Source organism: Phoenix dactylifera, chromosome 12 (assembly GCF_051530095.1).
Source record: "Phoenix dactylifera cultivar Ajwa chromosome 12, Ajwa_hap1_PhDact_Kaust_v1.1, whole genome shotgun sequence".
NCBI classification, from domain to species: domain Eukaryota; kingdom Viridiplantae; phylum Streptophyta; class Magnoliopsida; order Arecales; family Arecaceae; genus Phoenix; species Phoenix dactylifera.
Genome location: NC_143201.1, coordinates 29,669,643 through 29,696,149, shown reverse-complemented (window position 1 = coordinate 29,696,149; position 26,507 = coordinate 29,669,643). Strand labels below are relative to the sequence as shown.

Genomic DNA, 26,507 nt, shown 5'->3' with positions numbered 1-26,507 from the left:
GATTTACGATGATGGCAAACTTGACCTGCAAGGACGGCAAAAGGAGGCAGCGTTGATGATTCCCGATTCTTAATTTTAGTTCTGTCCCGTGATATTTTTTCTTTTGTCTTTTTTTTTTTTCGTGGAGGCATCGTGAGAAGACATTTCAACGGCTCAATGACACTTTGATGACTGCTTTGAGATGCGCAGCCTCACTCGCGCATCAAGCGTGCGTGGCTGTGCACTCTAGATGCCTCCAAATTCTATTGGTGCTCAAGGGGTTGGCTTGGTTCAACATCCTCCTCTATTGTTTTGAACAATTTCAACTGATCCATGTGGCTTATAATAGCACAATTTTATTATTACATACACGTCGAGAGAGATGCAAGTTAGATAGTCTTCTTTTTAAATCGAGTTCAGATTCTCCACATAACATAGGCCGGATTCATGGTCCGCCTTCCGGTTCGCTCTTTGGCCTGAACCCAGTAGACCGGACCAGAGCAAAGATATTCCGGTCCGGTTTTTGGCAGGACCGAGCAGTGAGCAGATATTAATTAGGACCAATCGCCTGATCGTGTGTCGGGATTAGACGGCCCGAAAAGAATTCGGCCCAATTCGACCAGGTCTTATATTTTAGGACCAATCCTTGCCCATCCCTATTGTATCCAATCCCACCCCGCACTACGTCCGTCGCCGGACCACCACCGTCTCCTCCTGCTCCCTTCTGTCGCCGTCTCCCGATCGGTCGACTTCGATCCTTTCAGCAGGTTCTCTTTCGTCTGCAAAACCCTCCTTCTTCCCAGGCATTCTGTAGATTCAAAAAACCGATGGATCTTTGGTTTCGGGACTCCAAGATCCGGATAAGGGTTCCAAATTTTTCTATCATAAATGTGTCGGAACGTTGGAATGCCCTCCATCGAATGACGGTAGCTAAGCCAGTTTTCGATCTATTCTTTACATCGGAAATCTTTAGGTTTTCGATAACGGAGACCCTCCAAGATTTGGGGCGGGTTCTTGGGGGGATGACCTAGAAAAGAGAAATAGGGGCTTGGTTCTGTTTGTTATTCTAACTCTAGTTTCTTTTCTCGTAGATAGGTGTTTCTTGACTGATTACGATGGCCGGTAGAGCTCAGATTCGAACTAATAGCTCTGCCCTTATTGCTATGATTGCTGATGAGGTATGTGAAAGGTTTTTGGTGTCAAGAACATGAACTCGGTTTATTTTATGTCTCCAAATAGCTAACGATCAAAGAGACAGGTTTACTGTTCTGCCGATCACAAGAAGAATTTAGGCATTCTGTTGTGTCTTTGTTACAGTCTTATTGCTATTGTTGCTTTTTGTATTCCCCTCTCTTTGTCTTCCTTATCTTGTGGAATTTTCTTTTTTATGATATCATGTCAATCAGACTTAATAAGATCTACATTCCCATATACTGTCTATTGTTTATCAAGTGCTTGGCCATCTCTTTAATTGTAAAGATACTTAATGTCTTCTTAGATGAAAAAAAAGGAAAACACTACGGGGAACAAACATTCTTTGAGGACACTGATGGGTAGTTTCCTTTTAATTACACCAGTTTTTTGCGATGTTGGAAATTAATCATGTCTGAAAACATTGTGAACTGTCTTTATTTATTTTATTAGTCATTCTTATGGTGTACCCTGAAGAAGGGGACAAAAAATAAAATGATGGAATTGATATCTCTCATTAAAATGGTGTATTAGACTTCCTTTAGAGATAACCTGTATTGAATGGTGAATCTAAACCAAATATGAGGTAGGAAGTTAAAATTATGAAATGCCAAGAATGAGATATAAAAAAAGATTCTGAAAATCTTAAAAATTTCTTGAAGGCTGTGAAATAGCTATTGAGACTAGGTTATGGCTTAGAATATCAAGAGAGAGTATTATTAAGGATGGTCCATATTATGCAAGCTATATGCAAGGAAAATGTGATTTTGACAATTCATGGAGAGATCACGATAGAATGGACAATTCCAACAACTGATGATTGAGTGCATCGATCAAGAGAGTAAATTTAGTAGAGCCTTACTTAGAGGATGTACAAGACAAGCTAAATGGATCTGATATAACATCGATAAAAGCCTAAATAATAATTGTGAGAACCATGTAGACAGGGTTAACCAAGTTATGCAACTACATCTTGAAGATAGATAGATATTACATGATAAAAAATGATTTTTTTTGTACAACCATATAGAAATAATGATTGTATGCATATTTGCAACCAGTGTTTTAAAAAGTGGCTGTGGTATGTGGACGGTTAAGGGACCGCATAGCATATATATGGTATGTTGGTATGCAGGCTGCATATACAGGCATGCAGCCAATATTTTTAACTATATGAAAACAAATAAAATACTTTAAGTAATGCCAAAACAATAATGATAGTATTTTTATGATAAATAATTTCTATATTGATAACAATAACTACTAACATTTAGTGCTTATTGCTTAGCATTTAATCTTAATTGTAATAGTTATAACATAATTGAAAACCATATCTAACTCAATGATCAGTTTGAACATGCTCTTCTGCACATATCCATGTAAGAGTGCGCCTCATATTTGGCCCCATAATACTAAGTGGGTCATATATGCAACTGTGCAATTCTAATTGAACCAAATACATGGCCACATATTTCTAATTGGAATGCTTTTTTGACCGATAAGCAGTATGACTGCAACCACACATGGACAATGTAATGCACCCCAGAAACTGTATCCTCTTTTGCAGTTCATGCACCACATTTTAAATCACCGTTTGCAACCACTTTTATGGTTTGAAATTTAGTGGCCACTCCTAAAAGTTATGAAAAAGAATAATGAAGCAAAATTTGGATAACTACTAACAATTATAATGATCAATTTAGCTTTATGCTTCGTGATTAATGTGGAAAAAAAACTAAAGTGATGTTCTAAAGATAGTCAAATGACCCCCTAGATGCTTGACTAAGTTGGGCAGTTCCCTAAGCATGTCGCCTAGGGCATAATCAGTTTGTACATGCAGTCCAAGTTCTGGGCAGGTGTTTAGGCAACCCGAATGCTTATACAAGTTAGACTTTTTGGACAGGTTGTGTGTATTGTGCATATCCCAATGACTTGGACCCAAGCCCACAATTTATAATCCTTTCTTCAGCTATTTAAGCCTATTTGAGCATGCCCTGGCAGAGAGAATAGAGGGAGAGAGGAAGAATAGAGTGGGCTGAAGGCTGTGTTGGCAAGCTCCAAGGCCAGCAGTATCTGTGGCAGTGAGGGGGTATGTTCAAGTTTCTTTCCTTCTTATCCTGCTTTTTATCTTTTTTGCTATTGGCTGCTGCTACTGCTGTGGGCAATGATGGCCACTTTTACAACATTGCTGCTGGCAGTTACTACTACTGTTGCAATTACCATTATGGTCTACAAGGACATTATTGTGGTCAATATCAATTGCAGAGTTGAGCAGGAGTGGTAGAAGCAGGGCTTTTGAGTTCCTTCGGAGCCTTATTTTTCTTTATTTTTGGTTTTCTTTTGCGTGTGTCTTTAGTCCATCTTGGTCTTTGCGTGACAACTTGGTGCCTTTACGATGGGGTTTCTTCTAATTATTCTGATGTCTACAATATGTTAGAAAAGCAAATTTAGAGGAAATCAAAATGTTCTAACATCATGTTTGTCAACTTGGACGAACATATATTAGACTCTTAAAAAAGTTGGTTTGGTGGGTATCAAGAAATACTGGAATTGAAGCTTTAAATTAATGACTTGGAGAAAATATGTGAACCATGCACTATTTGTGGTGCAACTCTTCAATTATGAGGGTTACTCCTTGCAAAAACTATTTTCACTTGTTATAGATGAACTAGTAATTGATATTTAATATGAGGACCTATGGCATATTCAAGTGTATCTACCATAATTTTTATTAGTGAGACTAAAATAAAAATGAATATTGAACTAGAATTATGGAGGAATGCACTGAAGCAATTGGGTCAAATTTGGTTGAACTGGAAAAACAAAGTACATGGAATGTGATGCTGTTGTAAAAATAATATAGCTATCAACAACCAGTGGAAAACCTATTATAGAGTTAGGGCTTTGATAAAGTGATCTTGTTCTTTCTAAGTATTTTTAGATCAAAGCATGCAGTGGCATTGAGTTGAAAATTGAAGGATGGTAATATGGTGTGTAATAATGTATAGATTGATATGCCCAGTAAGAAAAGTGGTCCAAATATGTGATTGAGTAAAATAAAAAAGAGGAAAACCTTTTTGAACATTGTATGCCTATGAGACTTATGTGGAACTTATATGAATCAATTTTAAGGGACAACAATAAAGCCTGCAAAATTTTATAGATTGCCATGTTGAACTGATCAAGAGAATGTGGAGATGTAACTTGAAATTGGAAAGATTAAAAGGCCTAGTCAGGATGCATATAGACCAATGGTGGACTGACTTGGAATGAGAAATTATATAAAGTTTGAAAGTTTCACCTGAAGAGGATAAAACAATCGAAACAAATTGAGATGATTTGGTTATGCGCATTTGGAGGAAACTTTTGTAACTACAGGAGTTTGAAGTATGCATAGGTTCTTTAAACTTAGATCGAAGTTTTAAGGAGCTGAGAAATTCTTTTTTTTTCCTTTTTTTAGTTACATGAGAAAAGTATTTTTAACAAAGAATCCAACTTCTGATAGGAAAATTAAAGATGAAGGATTCATAAACCTAATTTAAGATAGATGGATTAGCACTTATTATTTATACAGATATTACATTATTGGCTTCCAATGGATGCTAACTACAGTGGAATCTCTTTGATTTCGCTTGACCTTCTTAGATGTTGTGAGGGCCTAGTCCATGGGCCGGCCCGTACATAAATTGGGCTTGTGGGCCGGCCCGGAGAGGCCAGAGCCCATTAGGGGCTGACCGTGCCCTGTTGCACATAGGAGAAGGAGAAGAAGACTCTGGTTTCTCTTCCGATTTCGGCGGGAACAAAGGCCATCCGAATTCATCTAGAACTCGGGTACATCATCTATTTAATCCTTCTCTCCTCTAAGGCCCTCCAAGATGGTGATCGCATCTCCTTTCTCTTGCTTCGAAATCACGGCTGCCCGTCACTGTGCTCGCCGGAAATCGAGGTCGCTTGCGACTCCGGAGCTGAGGTAACACTTCGATCTTCCTCCCCTTTCCTTCTTTTTCTTCAGACAACTAGGATTCATGGTCACTGGTCGAGAAATCGGCCGAAAACTACTCGGGGAAAAGGATCCCCTATTTTGCTCTGTTTTTGCCTCTTTTTCTTTTTTTGACCACCACCGCCGCCGGTATTCGAGGGCCTCGGCCCCTAGTCGGAGCCAAACTCCTAGCCACCGGCAAGTAGGCTGAGATCGGAGAACGACCAAGCCAATAAACCCCTCCTTTGGCCCTATTTTGGGTTGAATTCGGCCAGCCGGCTACCGCCGCCGCAGCCCCCCCTCCGGCTGCCACTTATTGGACCACCACGATCATAGCCACCAGCTACCTCCCTCCCTCCTCTGTTTTGCCAAGAAAGAAGAAGAAAGAAGAAAAGAAGAGGAAAGGGAGAACCATCTGTCTCTTTCTCTCATTTTTCCTCTCTTTTCTCTCTCATCTTTCTCTCTCTCTAAAAAGACTCATGGATCCATGAATCGAGTCCCATCGACTTGATCTATGAACACGAGTTGACCCCCTGCAAAGGGCTTTGATCCGCCTTGGTGCCCGAGCCGCCTATTGGACCGTTCATCTCGGCCCTGTTGAATGTCTCTAAAACTTCCATTGATGAACCATGTTGATTGATCTTGGCCTGATTAAGTCCGATTCATTGAGCAAAATATTTAGACCTGACCCACATGAAACCAACGTACGCGCTCGGTCAAGTCTTCTCGAATTGTTTATTTAAATTTGTTATTTAGAAATTAATTTTGCCGTTAATATTTCAAATAGGTCTAGTGGAGTTTGACGTCTAAGACAAAAGAGGTAAGTAAATCTTATACTCCTTGCTAGTTTTCGAAATTGTAAGTAATTCTAACACTCCTTATTAGTTTTCAAATTTTCACTTATTTTTTAGTATTATGAAAATATGAAAATAGTATTAATGTTGATGAGCTAAAGAGGTGGCCGGGCAGTTGACCAGGCGTTGCTTTAGCCTAGGAGCCAACCTAGCTAAGGCAATATCCCAAAGTAGGGGCAGCTAACCTAGATTGCTTTGCGACTAAAGGTTCTCCTGTGGACAGCTTGGGCCTGCCCCTACGATGGGGACACACGTGGATATCTCGCTTCCCCGGGGACCAACTGACCTACCCTCGTCCCTTCCCTACAAGCTGATCTCTCCCTCCGAGTCGTGCAAGAACTAGAAGGTCTCACAGGGATTGGGACAACTATCCAAACTCCAGCACTGACCAGGTGAGAAAGAAGACCGGATGAGCTATCAAGCGGGTAGTTTGAGAGTCAATCCTTTCTTCCTGCAGATAAGCTTGAAAGTTCTTGGAGAACTATTATTCTCCCCCATTGTCGGATCTCAAAATCTACAGTATCATGTTTTCTTAATATCAAGGATCAAGTATACGATATTATGAAACTCATGATTTATTGCGAAATAATAATTTCATGATTGTTTTACCGTTAAGCACTATTTATGAACTATAAACTCCATATTTATGAAATTTGTATTTTTGTTATGAAAAGAATAATTTCATGATTATTCTATTGTTAAATGCGTATTTATGGGCTATGAACTCTATAAAGCCATTTAGTGTTTTATTTATGTATGATTCAAGAAATATGATAAAAAAAATATTTTAAGAGTTATGGTAAAAAAGCTCTCAGATAGCTATATATCGCCTCTAAAAGTGGGGTAGATTGGCATCCAGTTCCATACGACCTTGCCAGTGGGTAATAGTAGTTGGCATACGACCATGCCAGCGGATAATAGTAGTTGGTATACGACCAGAACAACGGGTAATAGTAGTTGGTGTTTGTCGATTACGGCCCTATTACGAATATAATAGCGACCTTAGCATTTAGTCTGAAAGTAGTAATTTGATCAATGATATGGTTAAATGGTAAATAATTTATGGTTTTATTTATTCTATGCACCTTGAATCATGTTTACGACATATTGATGATTTATGTATGCATGATTGACTTTATGACTTACTTTATCATATGATAGTATGATATGTTCTATTTTGCAATAATTGTTATTTTCTCTATATAATGCATTGATTCATGCAAAAACTTATGCTTGATCCAGTAAGGTAGTGAAAGGTTTACTTTATTGAGCTATGTCGCTCATATATCTTTATTCATATTTTTATCTGTCCAGACGAATAGGATCAATAGGAATGAAGGATAGTCTAGGCTTGGAATTCGCGCGAGCAAACTTAATGAATTTGTAGGAGAATTTTAGTATTTTAAATTGACTATGAATTTGTAATTAATGATTTTCTGAATATTGAGGATTACTGGTTTGGCATTTATGTTGGATTTAGATGCTCTGAGCCTATATTAGTTGCATTTAATGGATAATGAAATTGAACGTTTATTTATTATATTTTGTTGGAGAGGAATTTGGAAGTTGAATGAAATGTTTGGCTTCATGTGGGTTGTATCCCTCGGTAGCACGGCCATATCATGCTTCGGATCTGGGGCATGACAGATGTAGTTATATGAACCTCTTGATCTATATGCAGAATTGCAACGTCTAGTATATGAGGAATCAAATTATAAATTGAATTTTATGCTTATGATCCTTGGGCTACTTGCTGCACCAGCTACCTTTCCTAGCTCTTTCTCTTAAATGGAAGAACCTTGCCATTTGTATGCTTTGTTCTCTTCAGAAACAAAAACATGGATCATCCTATGGTCTCAAGTTTGTAGACATTGTAAATCATGTCCTGTATGAACTCATGTTAAATGACATGCATGCTTATGTTTGCTTATATATGCTAGGTATCTCTTTTGTATGCTATGCATATGAAATCAACAATTTGTATTCATTCCATGCTCTGACGAGTTTAATCAGATGTGCTGTGCTGTAAGACTGCATCACATTCATTTCCTGTAGTTCTATCTTGAAATCTAACTCTTTATAGCTAAGCATGTGTAACCATGTCTCCTGGATACAGCAGTGTTTGTCTCAGTTGCTGTGCTGCTGCTGTGCTCTGCAGACTAGAAATGGGTATCTGACAATTGGCCTCTCTTGTTGTTATAGGACACTGTAACTGGTTTTTTGCTTGCTGGAGTTGGCAATGTTGATTTGAGAAGAAAGACAAACTACCTTATCGTGGCCTCAAGTACGCTAACATACTTCCTTGTTATTGTACTTGTATTCAGCTAGCTTTTGGTTATGGTTTCTCTTTTCCTGTCAAGTTGAATTTTTTTTACACTTAATTCTTTAGTCTCAAGACTGTACATTGTTCGTTGTCAAACAATGTGTCTCCCCATGTGTACATGTACCTATAAGCTTGAGCTGCATTTCTAGTTGTTCTTATGGTAGTTCCCTTCTAGTTTTAACATCTTTGTACTCATCCCAGGCATTAAAATTTGTTTATGTGCTACTGCTAACTTGATCCTTGTTTCCTTTTATTTTTTTAATGCTTTACATCTGATGGTGCTCCTGTTTTTGAAGTTCTGGTGCACTAGTTATTGCATGATTCAGTTTATAGTCTGATGATCATGTAAGATGTACCGTAGACTCTTTGCTTTTGTACTGGTTTCTTTTTCATATGAATCTGGTTTTCCTAGATTTCAAATGTTCTATCTTATAGGTTCTCCCTTATAGGTTTAATTTAGACAACTCCAAAACCCAAACTTGAGTAATTAATCTTCCTTACATCCATCTTAGGATAACACTTGCTTTAATAATTAGTAACAACTTATTCCTGTTTATCAGAAACAACTGTGAAAGCAATCGAGGATGCTTTTAGAGAATTCACCACCAAGGAAGACATTGCCATAGTGCTGATCAGCCAATATGTAAGCTTTCATGTATGAGTACTTTATTAGTTGATATATGATTTTCTTTTCTTTCTGGTCACTGGTAAACTTTGTTCACCTTTCATGCTTTTTTGGGTAGCCCAGTACATTTTGTAGTATGTCATTCTATCTGATGCAGTAAAAGCCGACAGAAAATAGTGCAATCAAACTTGTGCAAGTAACTATATTATTAAACATATCTTCAGCTGGCAAACTAAGAGTTGCCTTCAATTCTTGCATGTGAAATTTTTTGCTTGCATCAACTCAATGATAGCATGTTGGGATGCCCATGTTCATGTTATAGCGCTATGCCAAGTTTACCTTAAGTCAGCAGGAAATTAGTACATGACAAAAAATTTATACATACAAATCAAATATATGAACTTTTCCTTTACTCAATTGTTGAATTTGGTCGAACTTGATGTTCGACGGAACTAATCATACTGGGTTCTAAATGTTAAACTCATTTACTGCATAGGCTTGGATTGTCACTGGGGGTGCAGTTGAGCCGAGCTAAGTCGAGTGGCTATAGTCTTGAGCTCGACTAGATTTAAAATACTCGGGCTCAAAACTCGACTTGAGATCGATCAAGTTTTAATACCCAAGCTCGAACTCGACTCAATCAAAAGAAAAAAATACTCGACATCGACTTGACTTGACTCGATATCTATCAGGCCATACTCGAGCTTGAGTTCAAGCTCGAATTCTTGATCATAACTTAAAAAATATAGTTAAAAATTAGAAGTTAGGCCAGATTAAAAACATATAAAAAATTTTATGTTTTAGAATAGTTATTTAATAATATATTATAAAAAAATATAGATTTATTAAAAATATATATACTCAGTTAGGTTCGTGAGCATTCGAACTGAGTATTTGGCTACTCGAGTCGAGCTCGAGCAGTTGGCGAGCTGCTTGGTTTATTTACACCCCTAATTGTTATGGGCCTAATTTTTGTTTAGATCTTATATCAAAATTTTTTGACATAATTTTCAATTACATCATCAGAAATTGTTTAGCAACCGTTCACACCACAAGGCAGCTTAGAGCTGACTAACCTTTTCCAAGTCTGCTGGTGCTTGAGTGCTAAAACAAGTTAACATCTACCGTAGCATCACTGACAATGCTTTTGTGATTTTTGCTTCAGGTTGCAAATACGATAAGATTTCTTGTGGATAGCTACAACAAGCCTGTTCCTGCAATTTTAGAGATCCCTTCCAAAGATCACCCCTATGACCCAACACATGATTCTGTTCTTTCCCGTGTCCGGTACTTATTCTCGTCTGAATCAGCGGCATCAGGAAGGCGCTGAAATGTCAATATCTATTTTGCATGTGTTTGTTTTACAATTTGCAATTGGATATTTTTTTATTTAACAATCTTAATAAGCCTCTTGTACGAAGAAATAGCGTTTGTCCCACCATGGAAATCTTGTCATAGATGCTCAAAAGCATATTGGAATGAGCAGTGCTGAAGGTTTCATTTTGGTGCTTGATATCTCAAGTGGTATGTTATTCCATCGCCAGAGATTGCATTAATCTTTCATCCCACTGAGTCTATAGACTTAGAGGAATGTCGGATTTCTTCTTTATAGCGTGTTCTTTTGGATCGTTTCTCCTTTATAGCCCACAGGGGGCTGTTCTTTCTCTACAGCTACCGTTTCCTGTCTTAAATCCCAAAGCAGGAATACAAAAATTTGGCTTGATCAAAGAGTTATTCCTATCTAACGCAATGCTGTTGGATCAAATGATGAAGACGTTGAGAAAGAGAGAATAAGTATTTAATACATGTAACAAGAGAAAGTTTTTCATTGTATAAAATTCTCTGCTTGTGGCCATGAAAAAAAAGGATTAAGTAGAATTATATAAATTTCTCAGTTTGAGGTGATACTGATGTTGGTGTTCTGCACCATTTAGGAGACAAAATCAACCAGATTGTAGATTTTCTTGGAGTTTCCTTAAATACATGGATCTTTTTCAACTACTACAAAATTGCTTTTCTTTTCCTCCTCCTCCTCCTCTCTCTCTCTCTCTCTCTCCCTCCCTCTCCCCACTCTATGTTTAGTTCGGATTCCGAATGTCGTTCCAGTCCAGGTTTTGACCTTTCTTCTTTAGTCAAGAATCAAGCCATACCGTGAGTGAGAAGGCAGGAAAATGTTGATGAATACCTTTGTTCTTCATAAGATTTTTTTTGGTGGGATTGTTGTTACTAAGATTGCTGCTATGCACACGCTTGAACATATGCGGCAAACCGGTTCCCGGCGTTTCAGCAAAATTCCGGAGTATGTAGAGCATTTTTTCATGTACAATTTTACGTTTTATGGAAATCGGTTGCTTAAAATATTTTTAATTTAGTAAATCTAGGCCTCAAATAAATTATCAGGGGAAATACCGTAGCTTGCCAAGTAGGACCCTGCTACGTTAAACCAGTCAGACCAGTGACGACGAAAAGAGTCCATCGCCCAAGTTTCCAACGCAATCCCACAGCCGTTTCCAAGCTTAAACCCGTTCACGCATGCAAGCAAGGAAAAAGAAACGGGGAAACGAGCATTAAAAAAAAAAATAATTTGCTGATAAAAATAAAAGGGGTAAGCAGTGTGCTATTTAAGCATACGAAACTGACAAGTTTTAGTACAAGCAGTGCCACCATCCGCGTCAAACTCGCGACCTCTCCTTTGTCCAAGTTTGGCTGGCTCCAAAAGGAACCCAGCAAACCGAACACTAACAGACAGCAGCCAGATTACAAAGAAAAAGGAAAACGACAGCGAAGTAATTCTTGGGTTCTGTTTTTCCCTCACCAAAGGTGGAAGTTCTTCAACATGCAAACACTTGATTCCGCAGCAAGAAAATGAAGCACAACAAGCTGGACTACAGTTAGCGAGGATATGATGGTTGGGCAGGAGCAGCAAGGGGAGAAGCATAGTCAAACCCAGCATAATTAATCGAAGATCCATGGGGCAAGCCACCTGGTCTTCCGCTCATTTCTTCAGGCATGTAATACTGTTGAGATACGGTGGGACTCTGGCTATGAGCTGAACCATATGATGCAGAAGCTGGGCCATCAAAGCCACCACGAGCAGGGTAACTGTATGGGTGGCGAGCCAGTGGGAGCTGAGGTACAGTGGGCGACCGATGGTATGAAGCATAAGGAGCGTTGAAGGTCCTAGTTGCCTTGGCAGGACGGGAAGGGGGGCCAGTCCCGCCAGTCGACCGTGTTCTCTTGCCCTGAGTCTTTCTGGCTGCTGCAGACTTCTTCCTATCAGCCTTCACTTTCTCCATCTGTGCAAGTCGCTTCTTTAACCCATCAACACTGAACTTTGATTCAAGATGGCAACTTTCGACGCATTTGATGATGGACCTGAGGTCGCTCATCTCTGCCGCGCTAGCCTCTTCCTGGAAATGCAACAAACTTATGGCGGTGAAAACATTAATGCTAATTCAACATTAACACAAGCTTCATTTTACTGCTATAAATACTCTCTGGAGTCTGGAGAAAGGAAAATAGTCCCATAGATAAGGAAGCCTACCAATAGACTTCTCAGCTCATCCCAATTTGTTTACATTCTGCCTACCTGGTACTAATTTTAATGCAATAATTTACTCAGATATGGTAGTATAAACAGATAATATACAAATAATAACTATCAAAGCAGGAGCTCACTGATATGGACAAAAGGAGTTCAGCAAATCTAATATTCCTGGAAAAAGAATCCTAATAATAGAGAGCTAATAGGATTAGACCAAGTTTGCTGTGGAAGATGTTTCAAACAATTGCTTTTGTGTATGCCTTGAAATATTAGTGTGCGCCAGTGCCACAATATGTATATAATCTCGCAGTACCAGAGCTTTCTATAAATTGTGGTCATGATAGAAGTGAACATGCATACATTCCCTTAGTACCAGAGATCATATAAATTGCAGTCATGATAGAAGTGATGAACTTGCACGCAAGTAACAATCACTATTTTTCCATATGCCTATAACACTCATCAATTTGTGATCCTTTAATCCTTTGTATGTAGTTCCATGTCAGATGTCATCTCTTCTCAAAATTAGTAATATTGGCTAAACTTCAAGATTGCATCTCGTGCTATATAAATTCTACAAGTTATAGAGTTAGTAATATCACATAGACATCACTCAATGACTTGACACTCTACCTGAAGACAATAGAGTAAAAGCTAATTAACAAAGAAGCACAAACAGCAAGATATATTACTCATAGATCATAGAAATTATGAACCATGTACCTGCAGTGAATTAATAAAACTATAAATGTGAGAGGGCAAGAACAAGACAAGGCATTTCATAATTCAATGCAACAAAAGAAGTTCAGTAGTTGAAACTTGAAAGTCAAACATACTGTAGCAGCAGCAGAATGATTCCCACTTTTCACCATGGCATTAGCTTTTTTCCTTGAGGATTGGAGATAAGACTTCAGGAGAGAAGCAGGAGAAAATCGTTCAGTCAAACCAGCTTCATGAGCAAAATATACTGCCTCAAGCTCCTTTCCATTCTTTGCTAACTCATCAATAATATCTGCAAGAGCATGCAATGCTGAAATTAATCTTTTCAGGTAATAAGTGCAGGCGACAATGCAAAGCTTTAATCAATTTCTGCATGTATGCAGATATAACTTGTGGAAAAATCACCCAACCTTTATTAACTATTACACCACACACAGAGAGAAAAAGAAGTAGAAGCAAGTTAACCAGAATTGCAATTTTCTATTGCTCTATTCTTGTAGTAATCTGGATGTCAAGTAATTTCTTCCTCATTTTTCCACCTTGAAATAGAATATTTTTTTTGTTTTGAAGCTGGTTGTCCTTTTTCTAAATTATTAAAGTTTATATCAGATAGTAAACCTACTAGAATTCTAGCCATGGTAAATTAATTGGGTGTTTTTCCAAGGTAAGATCAATGGATGCCAATGGCAGAAAGGAGATCAACAATTACCTGATGACGTCAATAGATTCTCTAGGACTGAGTTCTCTACCTGATCGAATGTCCCCTTAAAGCCTGTTGCTTTCATGATTGCAAAACCTAGGAACTTGTGCTTGATTTTTTTAAATTGAGAATTAAAGAAAAATGACAGACATATTGGATTTGGTGAGTTTGATGTTAAATGCAAAAAGATAGGAATACCTCTCATCATTGAAAAAAAGTGGGATGCAAGCTTCTTGCCTAGGTACTAGGCTCCATAGAGAGTTATTTGAGGCAACGTCGGAGGAACCGGTACTGGGCACCGTACCAATTTTTCAGTGGCACGAGTCAGTACGGGCTGTATTGGGCCTGTACCGACGAGGGCACGGTACCATGGGAGGAAGGAAGAGAGAGAGAGAGAGAGAGAGAGAGAAGGGGGAGAGAGGCTGGCGGACGCTGGCAAAGGCCGCGGCCGGTTCTCCTGTTTCGAATGAAACATGAGTCCATCCGTGGCTTAAAAAAATTCAAATTTTTTAAGTAAAGTCGGTAAACAGGGAAACCGGCCGCGGCCTCGCCTGTCGCGGCCTCCGCTTCCCCCCTCCCTCCCTCCCCCACTCGCTCTCTCTTTTCTTCTCCTTCTTTAGCTCCAGCAACAGGTCTTGTTTTCGTTGCCGGAACTATACCGGTGAGCCACCGGTACGGCTCGGAACGGCGACGGTTCTGGCGACCTTAACTTGAGCTAATAAAAGTTTCATCATAAGCTCAGACTTGAGGGACGAGGAAAGGCACATGGTTCATAGATAAGGACAGCCAGGATAGAGACTTGAGCACCATAAACTCAGTCTCAAAAAGGATTCACAATTATAAACTTCAAATCTCATGATAAGGCAGCTTCTTCAAGATAATTAAGGTTTATGGTTAAAACATAAACACTGAAGGCAACAGAAAACCTACAGGCTACAGCAAAAGAAATTTATCTCATAACTAAAACCATTTCCATAATACAGGAGATATTGGAAATGTCAGAATGCCTTCAGGAAGGTTTCAGGAGGAAGTGTTTACAAACTCAAAATTCAAAATTTTTGTTTGGACTTGGAAGATTATGTTCTCTTCAGAGCAAGTTTGATGGCTGAACTGTAAATAAGAAAATGAGATCAGCCATAATAGTCCACGTGGTTATATCACAAAGAGAACTTAGAAGTTGAGCATAAAGGTCTGAACAAGGTTCCTATCAGAAAACATTACATTTAGATAACATCTATTTCAATTTCTCATATCCGTTGGGTGACAATGAATTTATCATTTATGTGTAACTCATGAGGCCAAACAAAACACTAACTCTGCAGCACGCTTGCAATAATCGAAAAAATATAAGATTGGTATGGACAAAGCACAGGTTTTAGAGATAGCTAGGATAGCAATAAAGATTTTGTCCACAGCAAGAAAGGTTCCTGACTTTCAGTTAGATGGTTGGAGCAGCACAGGAAGAACTAAATTTCTTGTGCAGCAAAAGTGATAGATGCAACCTTCTCCAATGCCCTGCAAATGGTAACAATCGTGCCTCTTCAAAGCCCACATGACTCTAACAGATGAAGAATATGTATATTATTAACCAAGAAAACAGTAAATATTTTTGGAACATGCTGACTTAGTTTAACATAAGAAAGAATCTTGTCAGAAAATCTGTTATTGTAAACTATCCACTTAGACTAGACGCTCTTGTTTAGAAGAATGCACTTCCTATCATATTATATCCACAACTAGCATGCCCCGACCCATACATTTGGGAGAGATATCTGGTAACTTGGTTCCATTGAAATAATGGAGTTTACATGCATCCACAAGTCAAGGTGTACCGGCAGGTCAGATACTTGGGCTTGCAAATGATTGTTTTTAACAGTGTAAAAATGATATAAGCTTTAGAACATGCAAATAATGACAGACAAAATCACCTCTCTTATTTATATCCAGAAGGGTAGTATATATAAATAATAAAACAGATTGTCATTGATGAAGCTATTGTTTATCGCTATTGTTTATTGCTCTTTTCTCCATCATTTCTCCAAGTGTCAAAATAAAGAAAATGCATTTGAGCCCATGAAACACTACCATCAGGGTTCAGTTTAAGACACTTGTGCATGATGTCTGATTTAGGTCCAGGGTTCACTAAGGTTATGTTTAAGTTCTAGGCTTCTAGTGCAATCCATGAACAGCTCTAAAAGATGGAACTACGACATGACAAATCAAATATACAAAACGGACAACAATAATTTCCAGCATAGGTAACAAGACAGCTAAAAATGTTTGAAAACGAATGGAAGGAAGCCAGTACCCATTAAAAATTATAGCTAGAAGCATTAACCAGTGACATGGCAAGTGGAGTAAAATTAAAGTATTTGTACCTGCCAATTTCTCCCCAAATCCTAATCCAGGAGCAAGTTTCCCCATCTCCTTCCTCGAGGCATGCTCCAGAACCAACTTCCTCAAGAACTCTTCCGGAAATTTCGAGCTCAAACCAAACGCCACCACCATTTGCAGAAACAACTGGGCCTCGGAACCCCCCATCCCTCCTTCCCCTTCCCCCTGTTTGTTTCCAAGCTTTTCTTTCCACGCCTCAGCCACTTCCGCCGCCCTCTCCCTCATGCTATCCGACACCCTCGGCGCCTTCCTTCCCTCGGAATCGAAGAGCGCCCGAACCAGCATCCCGAGGGCCCAGCACCGGTCGGCACCGGCGCCGGTGGACGCCCCGCCGCTGGTCGTCTGGTGGTCCAAGAAGTCCGCCACGGCGTCCACCACAAGCCGGGTGGGGTCCACCGATCCGGCGACGGCCTCAGCTATCTCCTTGCGGAGGACGGCGAGGTCCCTGCGACGGGACACCACGAACCGCCAGAGTCCGGCGGAGTCCATCCGGCGGCAGTACCAGCGGAGGATCCCCTGGAGGTCATCGGGGGGCTTGGCGTCCGGGGTCTCGATCTCGGAGAGGACGGCATCCTTGCGCTCCCCGATGAGGGCGGTGGCGGCGGACTCGCGGTCGGGTATGGAGGCCTCGCGGAGATCGAGGGATTCCAGGGTTTGCTTGCTCTGGGCTTCGAGGGCTTGGAGCTGGGAGTCGAGGGCCTGGGAGCGGTCGGCTAGGGTTTGGCGGAGGGAGGAGAAGTGATCGGAGAGGTTCTTCCAGATGAGGGTGCAGTTGGAGATCAGGTTTTTTTGGGCCTCGAGCTCGTCGAAGGCCTTCTGGATTCGATCGTCGGTGGCGGAGACGTCGGTCGCCATGGAATCCAGCGGCGAAGGCGAGGGAGTCGAGAAGAGTGTGTTTGCGATTGTGGCACGGAGCGGAGGGGTGTAGATAGGGTCCGGACTCGGGACACGGGCATGGGTAGGTTATTGGAAGGAACCCGATCCTCTTCGATCATTTTGCTGTGTGGTGGCGGATTGCTATTTCGTGTACGTTACCGAGTTGCATGTTTGATGAAGTGACGGGATTGCTCGTTATCCGGAGATCATGGATGATTATTAGAAATACCTTCTTATTTGGTTGGCAGAAATAATTTTTTATTAAAATATCTACATAAAAAAATTAATGACTAAATATATAATGTTCGAAAAAATAGTTTTTCAATATTTAGTTGATGATAAAAAAGTGACATATTTCAGAATGACTTATATTTGATTGAGCATCTAATTTTTTTAAAAAATATATAAAATATTTATTGTTCTCTTAATAAAAAATATTTATTTCATCTAATTTAAAAGCTTAAGGATACTTTTATTAAAAAAAATTATTCTAATTTTCAGTTGGTAGGAATTGTATTTTCTCATATCTCATATGCATTTTTCTTTTCCATAAAATATAGCAATTTTATTTTTATGGAGAAGCCAATTTTACATTTTCCTTCTTCAGAAATTTCAACCAAATATAGGGTATTTTTTTTATTTTTTTTGTTAACTATATTTTTCTTCCTCCTTTTGCTACGAACAAAATGAGTCCTACGAGAGGCATGGTTGCCCGTTAGAGATCATCCGTTGAGTAGTTTGGATGACAACATCAATAAAAAAATGTTTCCTAAAATTCCTAATAACAACTAAAATAGAGACTCAAAGGAAGAGTTGCTTTGCATTGATGTTGTGTTGTAAGCACATGCTTCTAGATGACTTCAAAGTGCATAAGAACTAATTGATGATTATCATTACTTGTTGGAAATTATTTGATGCCACCATTGTAAAGCTTATGCAAACGACACCCAAAAAAAGAAATTGTAATGTGCAATTAAATATTGTATCCATGTTTTGGAGAGTGTTTTTGCTTCCATATAAAGAAATAATCCTTCCATAATTGTCACAATAAAATATATCTCAACCATGCACGGAGATATTTACCCAGTGCATGATTCATACTTCACTTTTTGAAAAAACAATAATAACAAAAAAAACTCAAACTCCAGTCCCTTCATATCATCGATTAGTTCGATCATAAACAAGAAAAAAATATGAATAATCTGTAATTCGAATAGGATGTGTCTTAGGGGCAAGCAAGAGGCAGGATATAATTTCTTGCATGATCAATTCTAATAATCTGATAATACATATGAAATAGCTCATGTCAAAATTATTATTTTTAGAGAAAAGGGAACAGAGTCCACCATATTTTAATTACTTGTATTTAAATTTTTAGAGATGCACCATTTAAGAATTGAATATGAAAAATCTCTTATTTCTAAGCCAAATAGTATGAATTACTTGCATTATAATTACTTGGATCCAAATTTTTAGTGATAGAATGCCCAAATTTGAACCTATAATTTTTTCTTGTCAAGCAAAAGGGTTTGGCCGGTTGGCAAGCCCTCAGCACACTAAAATTGCTAATACCTATTTTAATATTACAATATAATCCTATTATAGCTAAAATTTTCTTAATAATACTATACATTTTATTAATATTATTTTAAAATTTAAAATAGAAAGAAAAGTAGAGAGATTGGAATAGAGAGATGTAACCCTAACTCTCCTTCCCCCCTTTTCTCTCTCTATCTCCCTCCCCCATTAAATATTTTGCTAAGCCAAGCTTGGACTGTATTTTTCAGATACCAAGCATAGGCATGGTTTGGCCATGATAATTGGTTGATTTATTTTAGTGTCAAATCTAGGCCTGATCCAACCTGGTCTAGTCCAGCATTTTTCTAGCATCCAACCAATTATAATGGCCATTACTTTGTATTATAGAAAAAATTTGTCACAAACAGCATTATTTTCAACATTAATCAAAAATATTTGGATAGAGTTGGATGGCATATGGCTTTTTTTTTTTTTTTTTTTTTTTAACAAGCTCGCATCATATAGAATGAGCATGAGTACAGCTAAACAAAAAAAAAAATTAACGAAAAAACTGATGCTTGGTTTTTTAAAAAAACTCTTTAAAATGGTGAGCCAGGCAATCAGGCCGACAGTACTGTTTACTTTTCGATAATCATGGATCCATGGGTGGCCCGGTCGGTGCACGGGCTTTCCAAGTGCCCTTGCATCTAGTGGTTGCGTCACGGAATTGACGTCAGCAGGCACCGCCCACGCCCGCGTTGTTCCTGTATTCCACCATTCCTTATGTCGCCATATCCACGCAACAATGGCGACACATGGCGTCACATACTGTCCGTTGGAAGCGATGACTGCTTCATCATGACCGTTGAATGAAACGAAACGGAAAAAGGGAAATATTCCAATCCGGTTAGACCCACAGGAAAGCGTAGAAACCACGGAGCGTGCGGTCCGATAAATAGCTCGGGCTCGCCCTCGTCACCTGTTCTCATGATCTATACCGATGGAGTCTCTTCAGCAGAAGGCGTCCGAGTGGAGCGGTGTCGCCGCCAGCGACGCCTTCGCCATCGACGAGACCAACCTCTTCGAAACCCTCGGCGGCCTCCAGCCCTTCATCGATCTCTCCACCAATTTCTACAACAGGTCTTCTTTCCCATTTTTTCTCCGCTTCCCTCTGCTTCCTTTCTCTTTGTCGTCGATCTCTCCACCCATTTTTACAGCAGGTCTTCTTTCCGATCCTTTTTTCTCCCCTCCTCGGCTTCCTTTCTTTTTTGCCTGTGTGGGATTTGTTCTTGGATTTGATCTTGGATGCGATCTAGGGTATACGATGACGAGGAGGAGTGGTTTCGGTCGATCTTTGCTAACTCGAAGAAGGAGGACGCGATTCAGAACCAGTACGAGTTCTTTGTGCAGAGGATGGGAGGTCCTCCTCTCTATTCCCAGAGGAAAGGTAAACTCTTGTTTTGTCCCCCCACCCCCCCACATTTTTTGTATCTTTTACCTTTTTCGAAATGAGATACGGTAGATTAAAGGTTCTTTAGTTCTTCTTTAGAGGCTCATTCTGGAGTCGTACTATGTTGGTTGAGTGGTTCTCGGACTGTCTCGATTTAGTTCAGAAGTCAACTGCAACAAGTCAAGATTTTTTTATTCCTCTGTCCTCTAGATTTATCGAGGTCTGTTTTCATTGAATTGTTTGGCAGACTACTACTACCCGAATTTTTCAGTACTGGGATCAGGGATGAGAGGGATATAGTTTTTACTCTTTCTTCTATGATAGATATGAGATAAATTATCCATTTTTCCATTCCTTTATTTATGATACTGATATTCTTGGGTGGGAACTCAAACACCAACCATCTGCACGGGCAGAATCTGTTATTGGACGTCTGAGACTAAATTAAAATTTTCAAATGCTGATAGAGAACTTAAGCAGGCTTGTTTGTTCCCGATTGATTGCTTTGTGGTTTGTGTACATCTGGAGTTTGCAATGTCAGCTTCCATTATTATTATGATTATTTTTATGTTGGCTAACTTATATTCAAATATTAATCTAGTGCGAAGAAATGGAGACAGAGTTCTTTATTTTCTGGAAAAAAGGAGAATGTATTTAGTTGATTATGGTGTTATAGAAGTGCCAAGGAGACATGTTGAAGATTAAAATTTACTTTAAGGAGGTATTGGGTAGTTTCTTTTTGCATGTACACGTATCCAACCTATGCAAATGACAGAGATCTTCTGGAGAATATACCTTGCTATGATATTAATGATAAGAATATTATAGCATCTAGTATATCAGTTTTTTCTCTATGTAAAATATACTTAAAAGTGTGTAGTAGCCATTTTTTTTAAATAATATTCTAAAAGTTCACATGCATAGTTGCCATTATATCAACACCAAGGTTCTAATTTTGTGTTTTTATAACTGTGATAAGTATGTAATGCTTATGGTACAATGGGTCATACTGAAGGAGGAGAAATGCAAGATTGATATGGTGAAGAAGGTGAAGGAAGAGGAGAAGGAGAATATCAGAAAAAAAATTCCTCTTTCTTAAAGAAGTAGGATGGGAGGAAACCTGGCCGAAAATTGAGTGAGAGTGGGATTTGAGTCCTGGTCATCAGTACCAACCCCCAATAACTTTACCAACTGCATCGGTTGGAACCCTGAAATAACAGAGAAAGTGGCTTGGTTGGACAGACTAAAGGTCTGACTAGAGCAACCTGTTGTACCACAAGGATACACTTTTGTTGCTCAAATGAATCATCTTTTGAGATGGCTTGCCAAATGGCATTAGGTCAAAGAGTATGGAGAGCTCATAATCTGTTATGCATATGAAGTTGATATGTAAAAGCTTTTGTATTTGGTAACTTGGGGATGCTCAAATCATGGAAGACATGACTAAGGCAGCTAATATTCCCAGACATGTCATAACAGGTATAGTGGATTGAATTCATTTGAACATTTTGATGATTTGATCCCCTGTCCAAGGTTGTAAAAAAGAGATGAAGATTCTCTGAATAAGCTTTGTTTATACATCATCTCGATATCGAGTGTTATTGAAGGAGACTATTTGAGGATGAAAGAACTGGTGGGTAATATGCAGTGATGAGCTTGAAAATTTTTTGATGACACTAGTCTTAATCTTTTCTTTTCTCCTGAAACTCCTGGAATCAGGAGTTTGTGAGTGATGAACATCCGTCTTTTGCCATGCTGAGCAGCACCATCCATTTCTCTTCTTCCATATTTAGATACGTGTGCTTCCTCCCCACATGCTGTCCTATGATACTTGTGACTAAAATATTTCAAACCCCTTTTGACATTGTTGAGCCAACTAGAGCCGATACCACTGGAAGGAAATGAAGTTGCAGTTAGGTTAGAAATACAATAGTATTTTTCACACACTTATTCTTTTGGGAGTTCTTTTTCTTTTTCTCCCTTTTCTTGAGATGGTGATAGTGAAGTCTAAATGGGCCATTCCTTTAGACTAATTGATCCATTGGAAATGCTGAAAGTCTGAAACTATGAGCTACTCAAACTAGGAACTACAAGCTATAAAATATCTACATTTTCAATGTGAACATTGATAAGGTCAATTGTATGGCTACTTTAGTTGAAGGCAATTGTGAGAAGTGCACAGGTGAGTTTAGGGGAGTTACATTTTTGTTTGGGTTAGCAAAAATAGGCTTTTGGAAACGAGAGCTACACAGAACTGACTTGGCTATTTCTCAGCCGGAATTGGCACCCTACTTGGCTATTAAGGAGGAGAGCTTGGTATTTCACTCTTTTTTAACGAGGAGTCAGATATTTTTGACGGTGCATTACCTCTTCTGGCTTTTTCAACCATCTACCTATTATGTGAAGGTTATTTCTTTGTTTCTTTTATCGGCTGTATAGTGTCAATTTTTGGGTTTTTTTTCTTTTTCCCTGAAATTAAGAAGAGCGAATAGATGATAAACATAACCCTTGATGGGCTAAGACCTCCAAAAAGCTTTTATTATGATGCTTTATGAAGGCTGATGCAAAAAACTAAACACAAGGCACCATTATTTATAGCAATGACATTATTCTTATCTAAAATAAATATGACATTCTGTAATTACATGCATTTAACTAAAAAATCACTTAACCTTAAAAATATGAGACAGAAATGCCCAAATTCAAGATATTTACGAGTTCTACTAAAAGAAAGGTGGAAAAGAATTTTTGAGTGTAGTATTTATTGAAAGCTTCACAATTGCTAAATATGATGATTTTTGAAACAATTGAAGTTCAAAAAGTAAATAATTATGTTTATAAGATAAAGTACCAATGTACTTTTTTATGACTTTATTTGTATGCAATATTAATTTCATCCTAAAATTGTCAGAACTATAAAAACAAAGAATTACATAAATGTTGTTAATAACTTTTTCCCCTTCTTTTCTTTTCTTTTTTCAATTGAAAATTTCCCAATTTTTATGACCGAAACTCTGAAACTTAGAGAGAAATCATCCAAATTGATGAGATCAAACTCCACAAGCCTGACCAACACTAAAAATCTTACTGAGTTTCAAACATGGGTAGAAAGAAATTTTTTGACATTGGGAATATCACCAATAGAATTTTTGTCTCTTATGAAAGACCAACGACTCAAAAGAATAAGTACTCAGGCCCCTAAAATCTAAGAGGTATAAATATACCAAACCAATGTGTAAATTTTAATAGCTAAAAAATAACCAGCTTTCTAACAAGCTCCTGCGAATATCAATGTATGGAATTCGAGGTAGTGCCTGCCAGGCAGTGTCATGTATGGTGTACTATCTTTATGGTTTATATGATTTTTCCAAGTTATAATGTTTGGTGGTAAAATTGAGATAGCTTAGATTTAGCAATGTCTCCTTCCATTTGAAGATACAATCACAATGTATACACAGGGAACATTCATCACCACAACATGAAAATAGCCACTTGCTATATTGCTTAGAACTGAATCTGAGTCTAATTTTTGAGGGAATCTTTTGGCCTTCTTGTTCCTTTCTCGTAGTTAATCTGGCATCTCATGCATGCCCCTACCCCAGATGACATGTCATCTTCTATTTATTTTATGTATAAAAAAAATTATTTTGCAATCATTACTTTTATTTTATTTTTTATGAATGTATGTTATCCTATTTATTTTAAGACAATATTTGATTTGATATAAGAGAAGCCTGAACAATCTCAAATCTGCACTTGCCATCAGCTATATTGGTCAAATACATTATTTGAAATTCAACCAAATTCTCTCTGAGAAAATTTCTGGGCCATTGTGTACCTGTTAGAATTTCTTTCCATTTTCTCTCTTTTTGTAGGAAATTTTGTATTTTACGTATCCATGTCTGATGTGAGACCAAATATCACAGAAAGTAAAGACAGTAAATAAGAACCGTAGTGCACCATGCTGCATCAACTTAACTTACATACGTTTGCTCCTGTTGCAGGTCATCCTGCACTGATTGCACGACATCGGCCATTTCCAGTCACGCATGAGGCAGCGGAGAGGTGGTTACACCACATGCAACAAGCGTTAGACAGCATATCAAGTATTGAACCAGATTCCAAAATCAAAATGATGAATTTTTTCAGGCACTTACTTGGCCCCTTGGATTTCTTTTCTGAAATAATCAATTTGCTGGGTCAGCATATCACCTTTGGTGATGTTTCGCAATTTTTTCCACCCAGGCACACGGCATACTTTCTTGTTGCTGGGAATCAGATGACGAGGCAAAGTCTGGGAGTCCCCTGCAAACACGCAACGAGTAAACCAGCTGCCACGTAAGATCTTTCTTTATGTGGTTCATTGACTTGATACAATGATATCCTAATATGTGTATTTCAACCATCAAACTTTCGGTCTCATTGAAACTATGTATAAACATCTTTGGCAAAAATAAGTATTTAGTGTTTGAATTGTTATAAATATTTGATTTTGTGCCTGCTGCCTGGTTGCTTCTTCTTATTAGTTATATATTTTTGTCTGAGAGAAAATATTTTGTTTTCATGAGGTTACAATGTTATGTCGTGATTCACATACAGAATCTCGTCATGAAACAAATATAGCCACTATGCTGTCTAACATTGTTTGCCTATGTTTCAGCGGTTATTCTGTTGTGGATATTCTGCACTGCAGAAACTTAATCATTTGTTCCTCCAAGTATAGCTATGTATCCAAAATGAATTGCGCCCTCAGCCATTCATTATATCATACATGTCAATTTGTTTTTGTTGTCAAACCCTCTCAAATAGATCCTTTTTGCATAATCTTGAAATCTTCGCTATGGAGGCTTCCATGCCTACCTCCTTTATCTGTAGGGAAGTTGTCTAGCTCTCCCTCCTGCTTGCATAGGCCAATGATCAGAGACCATACTCTCAATCGCTCTACCACACCCACATACTATGCTGTGTGTTCTCAGAGAATGGATGATTTGGGGCTACGGCTTATCTTTGGTTTTCAGGGTAATTTTTGTTTAAAAAAGTTGCTGTTTCAACTCAAGGATTAAGAGTTATTTGCATGACTAAACAAGCAGGGCATCAAGGGGGGCTGTATTAGGGAAGATAGTCCTCAGTTTGAAGTCCATGTTGGGAGTTACATAAATGTGCTTGTGACTTGGCATGCAAGCGAGCAGTTTTATATATATATATATATATAAATATATATATATATATATATATATATATATATATATATATATATATATATATATATATATATATATATATATATATATATATATATATATATATATAAGCTTATTAGAGCTTTTAATAATAAGGAATGATTAGTTCACGGGCCCAAACTTTGATATGTTTTGGCTAAAGAAAAATGGTTATTTTCCTTTGAGAATCTATTTTGTATTTATTTTTTTAAGAAATTTATTAAGTTTGAAAAATCTTATGATTATTTGCTTGCAAAACTGTTTATTTTCTTTGGAAAAATCCTATTCTCCCCCCTTTTCACTAAACATACTCTTATTTCCTTGGCATCGGTGCTTACTCTGGTTTCTTGGTGCACTAACCAGCATCAAAATTATTGTTCTTCTTATCAAATTGGCTTGTAATTGTCTGAATATGGATGGGCAATGAGGGGCTGCCAAGTGTTCTTGCCCGAGCATCTTAGTCTTTGTGTGGATCAAAAACAGGAGTCAGAAGGCCGACAGCCTCCTGTCGGTAGTAGCGCTGATCTTGGGCCGAGCTTAGAAACAGAAGGTGTCCAATTTTAAATAAGCTTGGCCTGAAGCCCGACTACACATGAGTGTAGTTTGGGGCCGAGGCCCACCCGATGATCTGCTCTACTTAATAAGTATGTACGGTGAGGGTAATTGATGGTGTTTGGTTACGTGTACACTGTGACTGTGGCCAGCACTACAGAAAATGAGACGTGAATGAATTCACATGGGGTTGTGACATGATACATTTTAACGTATTGGGATCTGGAGGAGCAGAAGCATATTCTAGAGTATGCCATCACCCACTAGAGCTCAAAACTCTACTTTAAAGATATCATTCAATGGAATGCAAGAAATGCGTTACATGTACCACTGAGAGTACTTAAGTACCTGCTGTTGGCAGCCCACTTGTTTCTGTTTTTATCTCGGAACGCATCAAAGCTAAGGATTTATACATGAGGGTAGCCCTCCAGGAAACAAGAAGCTCTGAGAGTCCCTTAAATTGGACAATCTAGCTGAAGTTCCAGTTAAAATCCATCGTCATTTGGAAGAAAGTCTAGCTTTTCAAGTCTGTCTCCAAGTGAAGAAGCATAATAAGTTGCATAAGGAACACGAAAGGATGGAT

The 26,507-nt window shown here is 38.4% G+C and overlaps 3 protein-coding genes across 5 annotated transcripts; 2 read left to right on the top strand and 1 right to left on the bottom strand.

The window, feature by feature from the left end:
- The first annotated feature begins 592 nt into the window (after window positions 1-592).
- LOC103704707 (V-type proton ATPase subunit F-like) lies at window positions 593-10,466 on the top strand. 3 transcript variants are annotated; one of them, XM_008788158.6, is made up of 5 exons: window positions 593-746; window positions 1,071-1,157; window positions 8,206-8,287; window positions 8,887-8,969; window positions 10,117-10,466. In XM_008788158.6, the coding sequence occupies exons 2-5, from the start codon at window positions 1,095-1,097 to the stop codon at window positions 10,279-10,281; spliced, it is 393 nt and encodes a 130-aa protein (XP_008786380.4). In that variant the 5' UTR covers window positions 593-746; window positions 1,071-1,094; the 3' UTR covers window positions 10,282-10,466. The 3 variants fall into 3 exon arrangements, with proteins under 3 accessions (XP_008786380.4, XP_008786367.4, XP_008786374.4); XM_008788145.6 differs by having other exon boundaries at window positions 8,887-8,981; XM_008788152.6 differs by having other exon boundaries at window positions 596-746; window positions 1,075-1,157; window positions 8,887-8,981.
- Window positions 10,467-11,542: 1,076 nt separating this feature from the next.
- Window positions 11,543-17,297, bottom strand: LOC103704756 (FRIGIDA-like protein 4a). Its single transcript, XM_008788176.5, has 3 exons — window positions 16,294-17,297; window positions 13,332-13,507; window positions 11,543-12,361 (listed from the first exon to the last, which is right to left on the bottom strand). Exons 1-3 carry the CDS (start codon window positions 17,162-17,164, stop codon window positions 11,843-11,845), a joined length of 1,566 nt encoding a protein of 521 aa, XP_008786398.4. The 5' UTR covers window positions 17,165-17,297; the 3' UTR covers window positions 11,543-11,842.
- A 2,378-nt stretch (window positions 17,298-19,675) lies between these two features.
- Window positions 19,676-24,636, top strand: GLB3 (hemoglobin 3). The gene is made up of 4 exons (XM_008788188.5): window positions 19,676-19,843; window positions 20,020-20,150; window positions 24,158-24,302; window positions 24,399-24,636. Exons 1-4 carry the CDS (start codon window positions 19,704-19,706, stop codon window positions 24,493-24,495), a joined length of 513 nt encoding a protein of 170 aa, XP_008786410.1. The 5' UTR covers window positions 19,676-19,703; the 3' UTR covers window positions 24,496-24,636.
- Window positions 24,637-26,507: the final 1,871 nt, after the last annotated feature.

What these genes read in the sequence shown, in the direction of transcription:
- LOC103704707 (XM_008788145.6), top strand. Translation starts at nt 1,095, where the DNA reads ATGGCCGGTAGAGCTCAGATTCGAACTAATAGCTCTGCCCTTATTGCT. An exon ending in TTGCTATGATTGCTGATGAG is followed by an intron (nt 1,158 to 8,205) that starts GTATGTGAAAGG and finishes TTGTTGTTATAG; the next exon opens with GACACTGTAACTGGTTTTTT. An exon ending in GCCAATATGTAAGCTTTCAT is followed by an intron (nt 8,982 to 10,116) that starts GTATGAGTACTT and finishes TTTTTGCTTCAG; the next exon opens with GTTGCAAATACGATAAGATT.
- LOC103704756 (XM_008788176.5), bottom strand. Translation starts at nt 17,164, where the DNA reads ATGGCGACCGACGTCTCCGCCACCGACGATCGAATCCAGAAGGCCTTC. An exon ending in ATTTGGGGAGAAATTGGCAG is followed by an intron (nt 13,508 to 16,293) that starts GTACAAATACTT and finishes ATGCTCTTGCAG; the next exon opens with ATATTATTGATGAGTTAGCA. An exon ending in ATCATTCTGCTGCTGCTACA is followed by an intron (nt 12,362 to 13,331) that starts GTATGTTTGACT and finishes TTGCATTTCCAG; the next exon opens with GAAGAGGCTAGCGCGGCAGA.
- GLB3 (XM_008788188.5), top strand. Translation starts at nt 19,704, where the DNA reads ATGGAGTCTCTTCAGCAGAAGGCGTCCGAGTGGAGCGGTGTCGCCGCC. An exon ending in TCTCTATTCCCAGAGGAAAG is followed by an intron (nt 20,151 to 24,157) that starts GTAAACTCTTGT and finishes CTCCTGTTGCAG; the next exon opens with GTCATCCTGCACTGATTGCA. An exon ending in AAAATGATGAATTTTTTCAG is followed by an intron (nt 24,303 to 24,398) that starts GCACTTACTTGG and finishes TTTTCCACCCAG; the next exon opens with GCACACGGCATACTTTCTTG.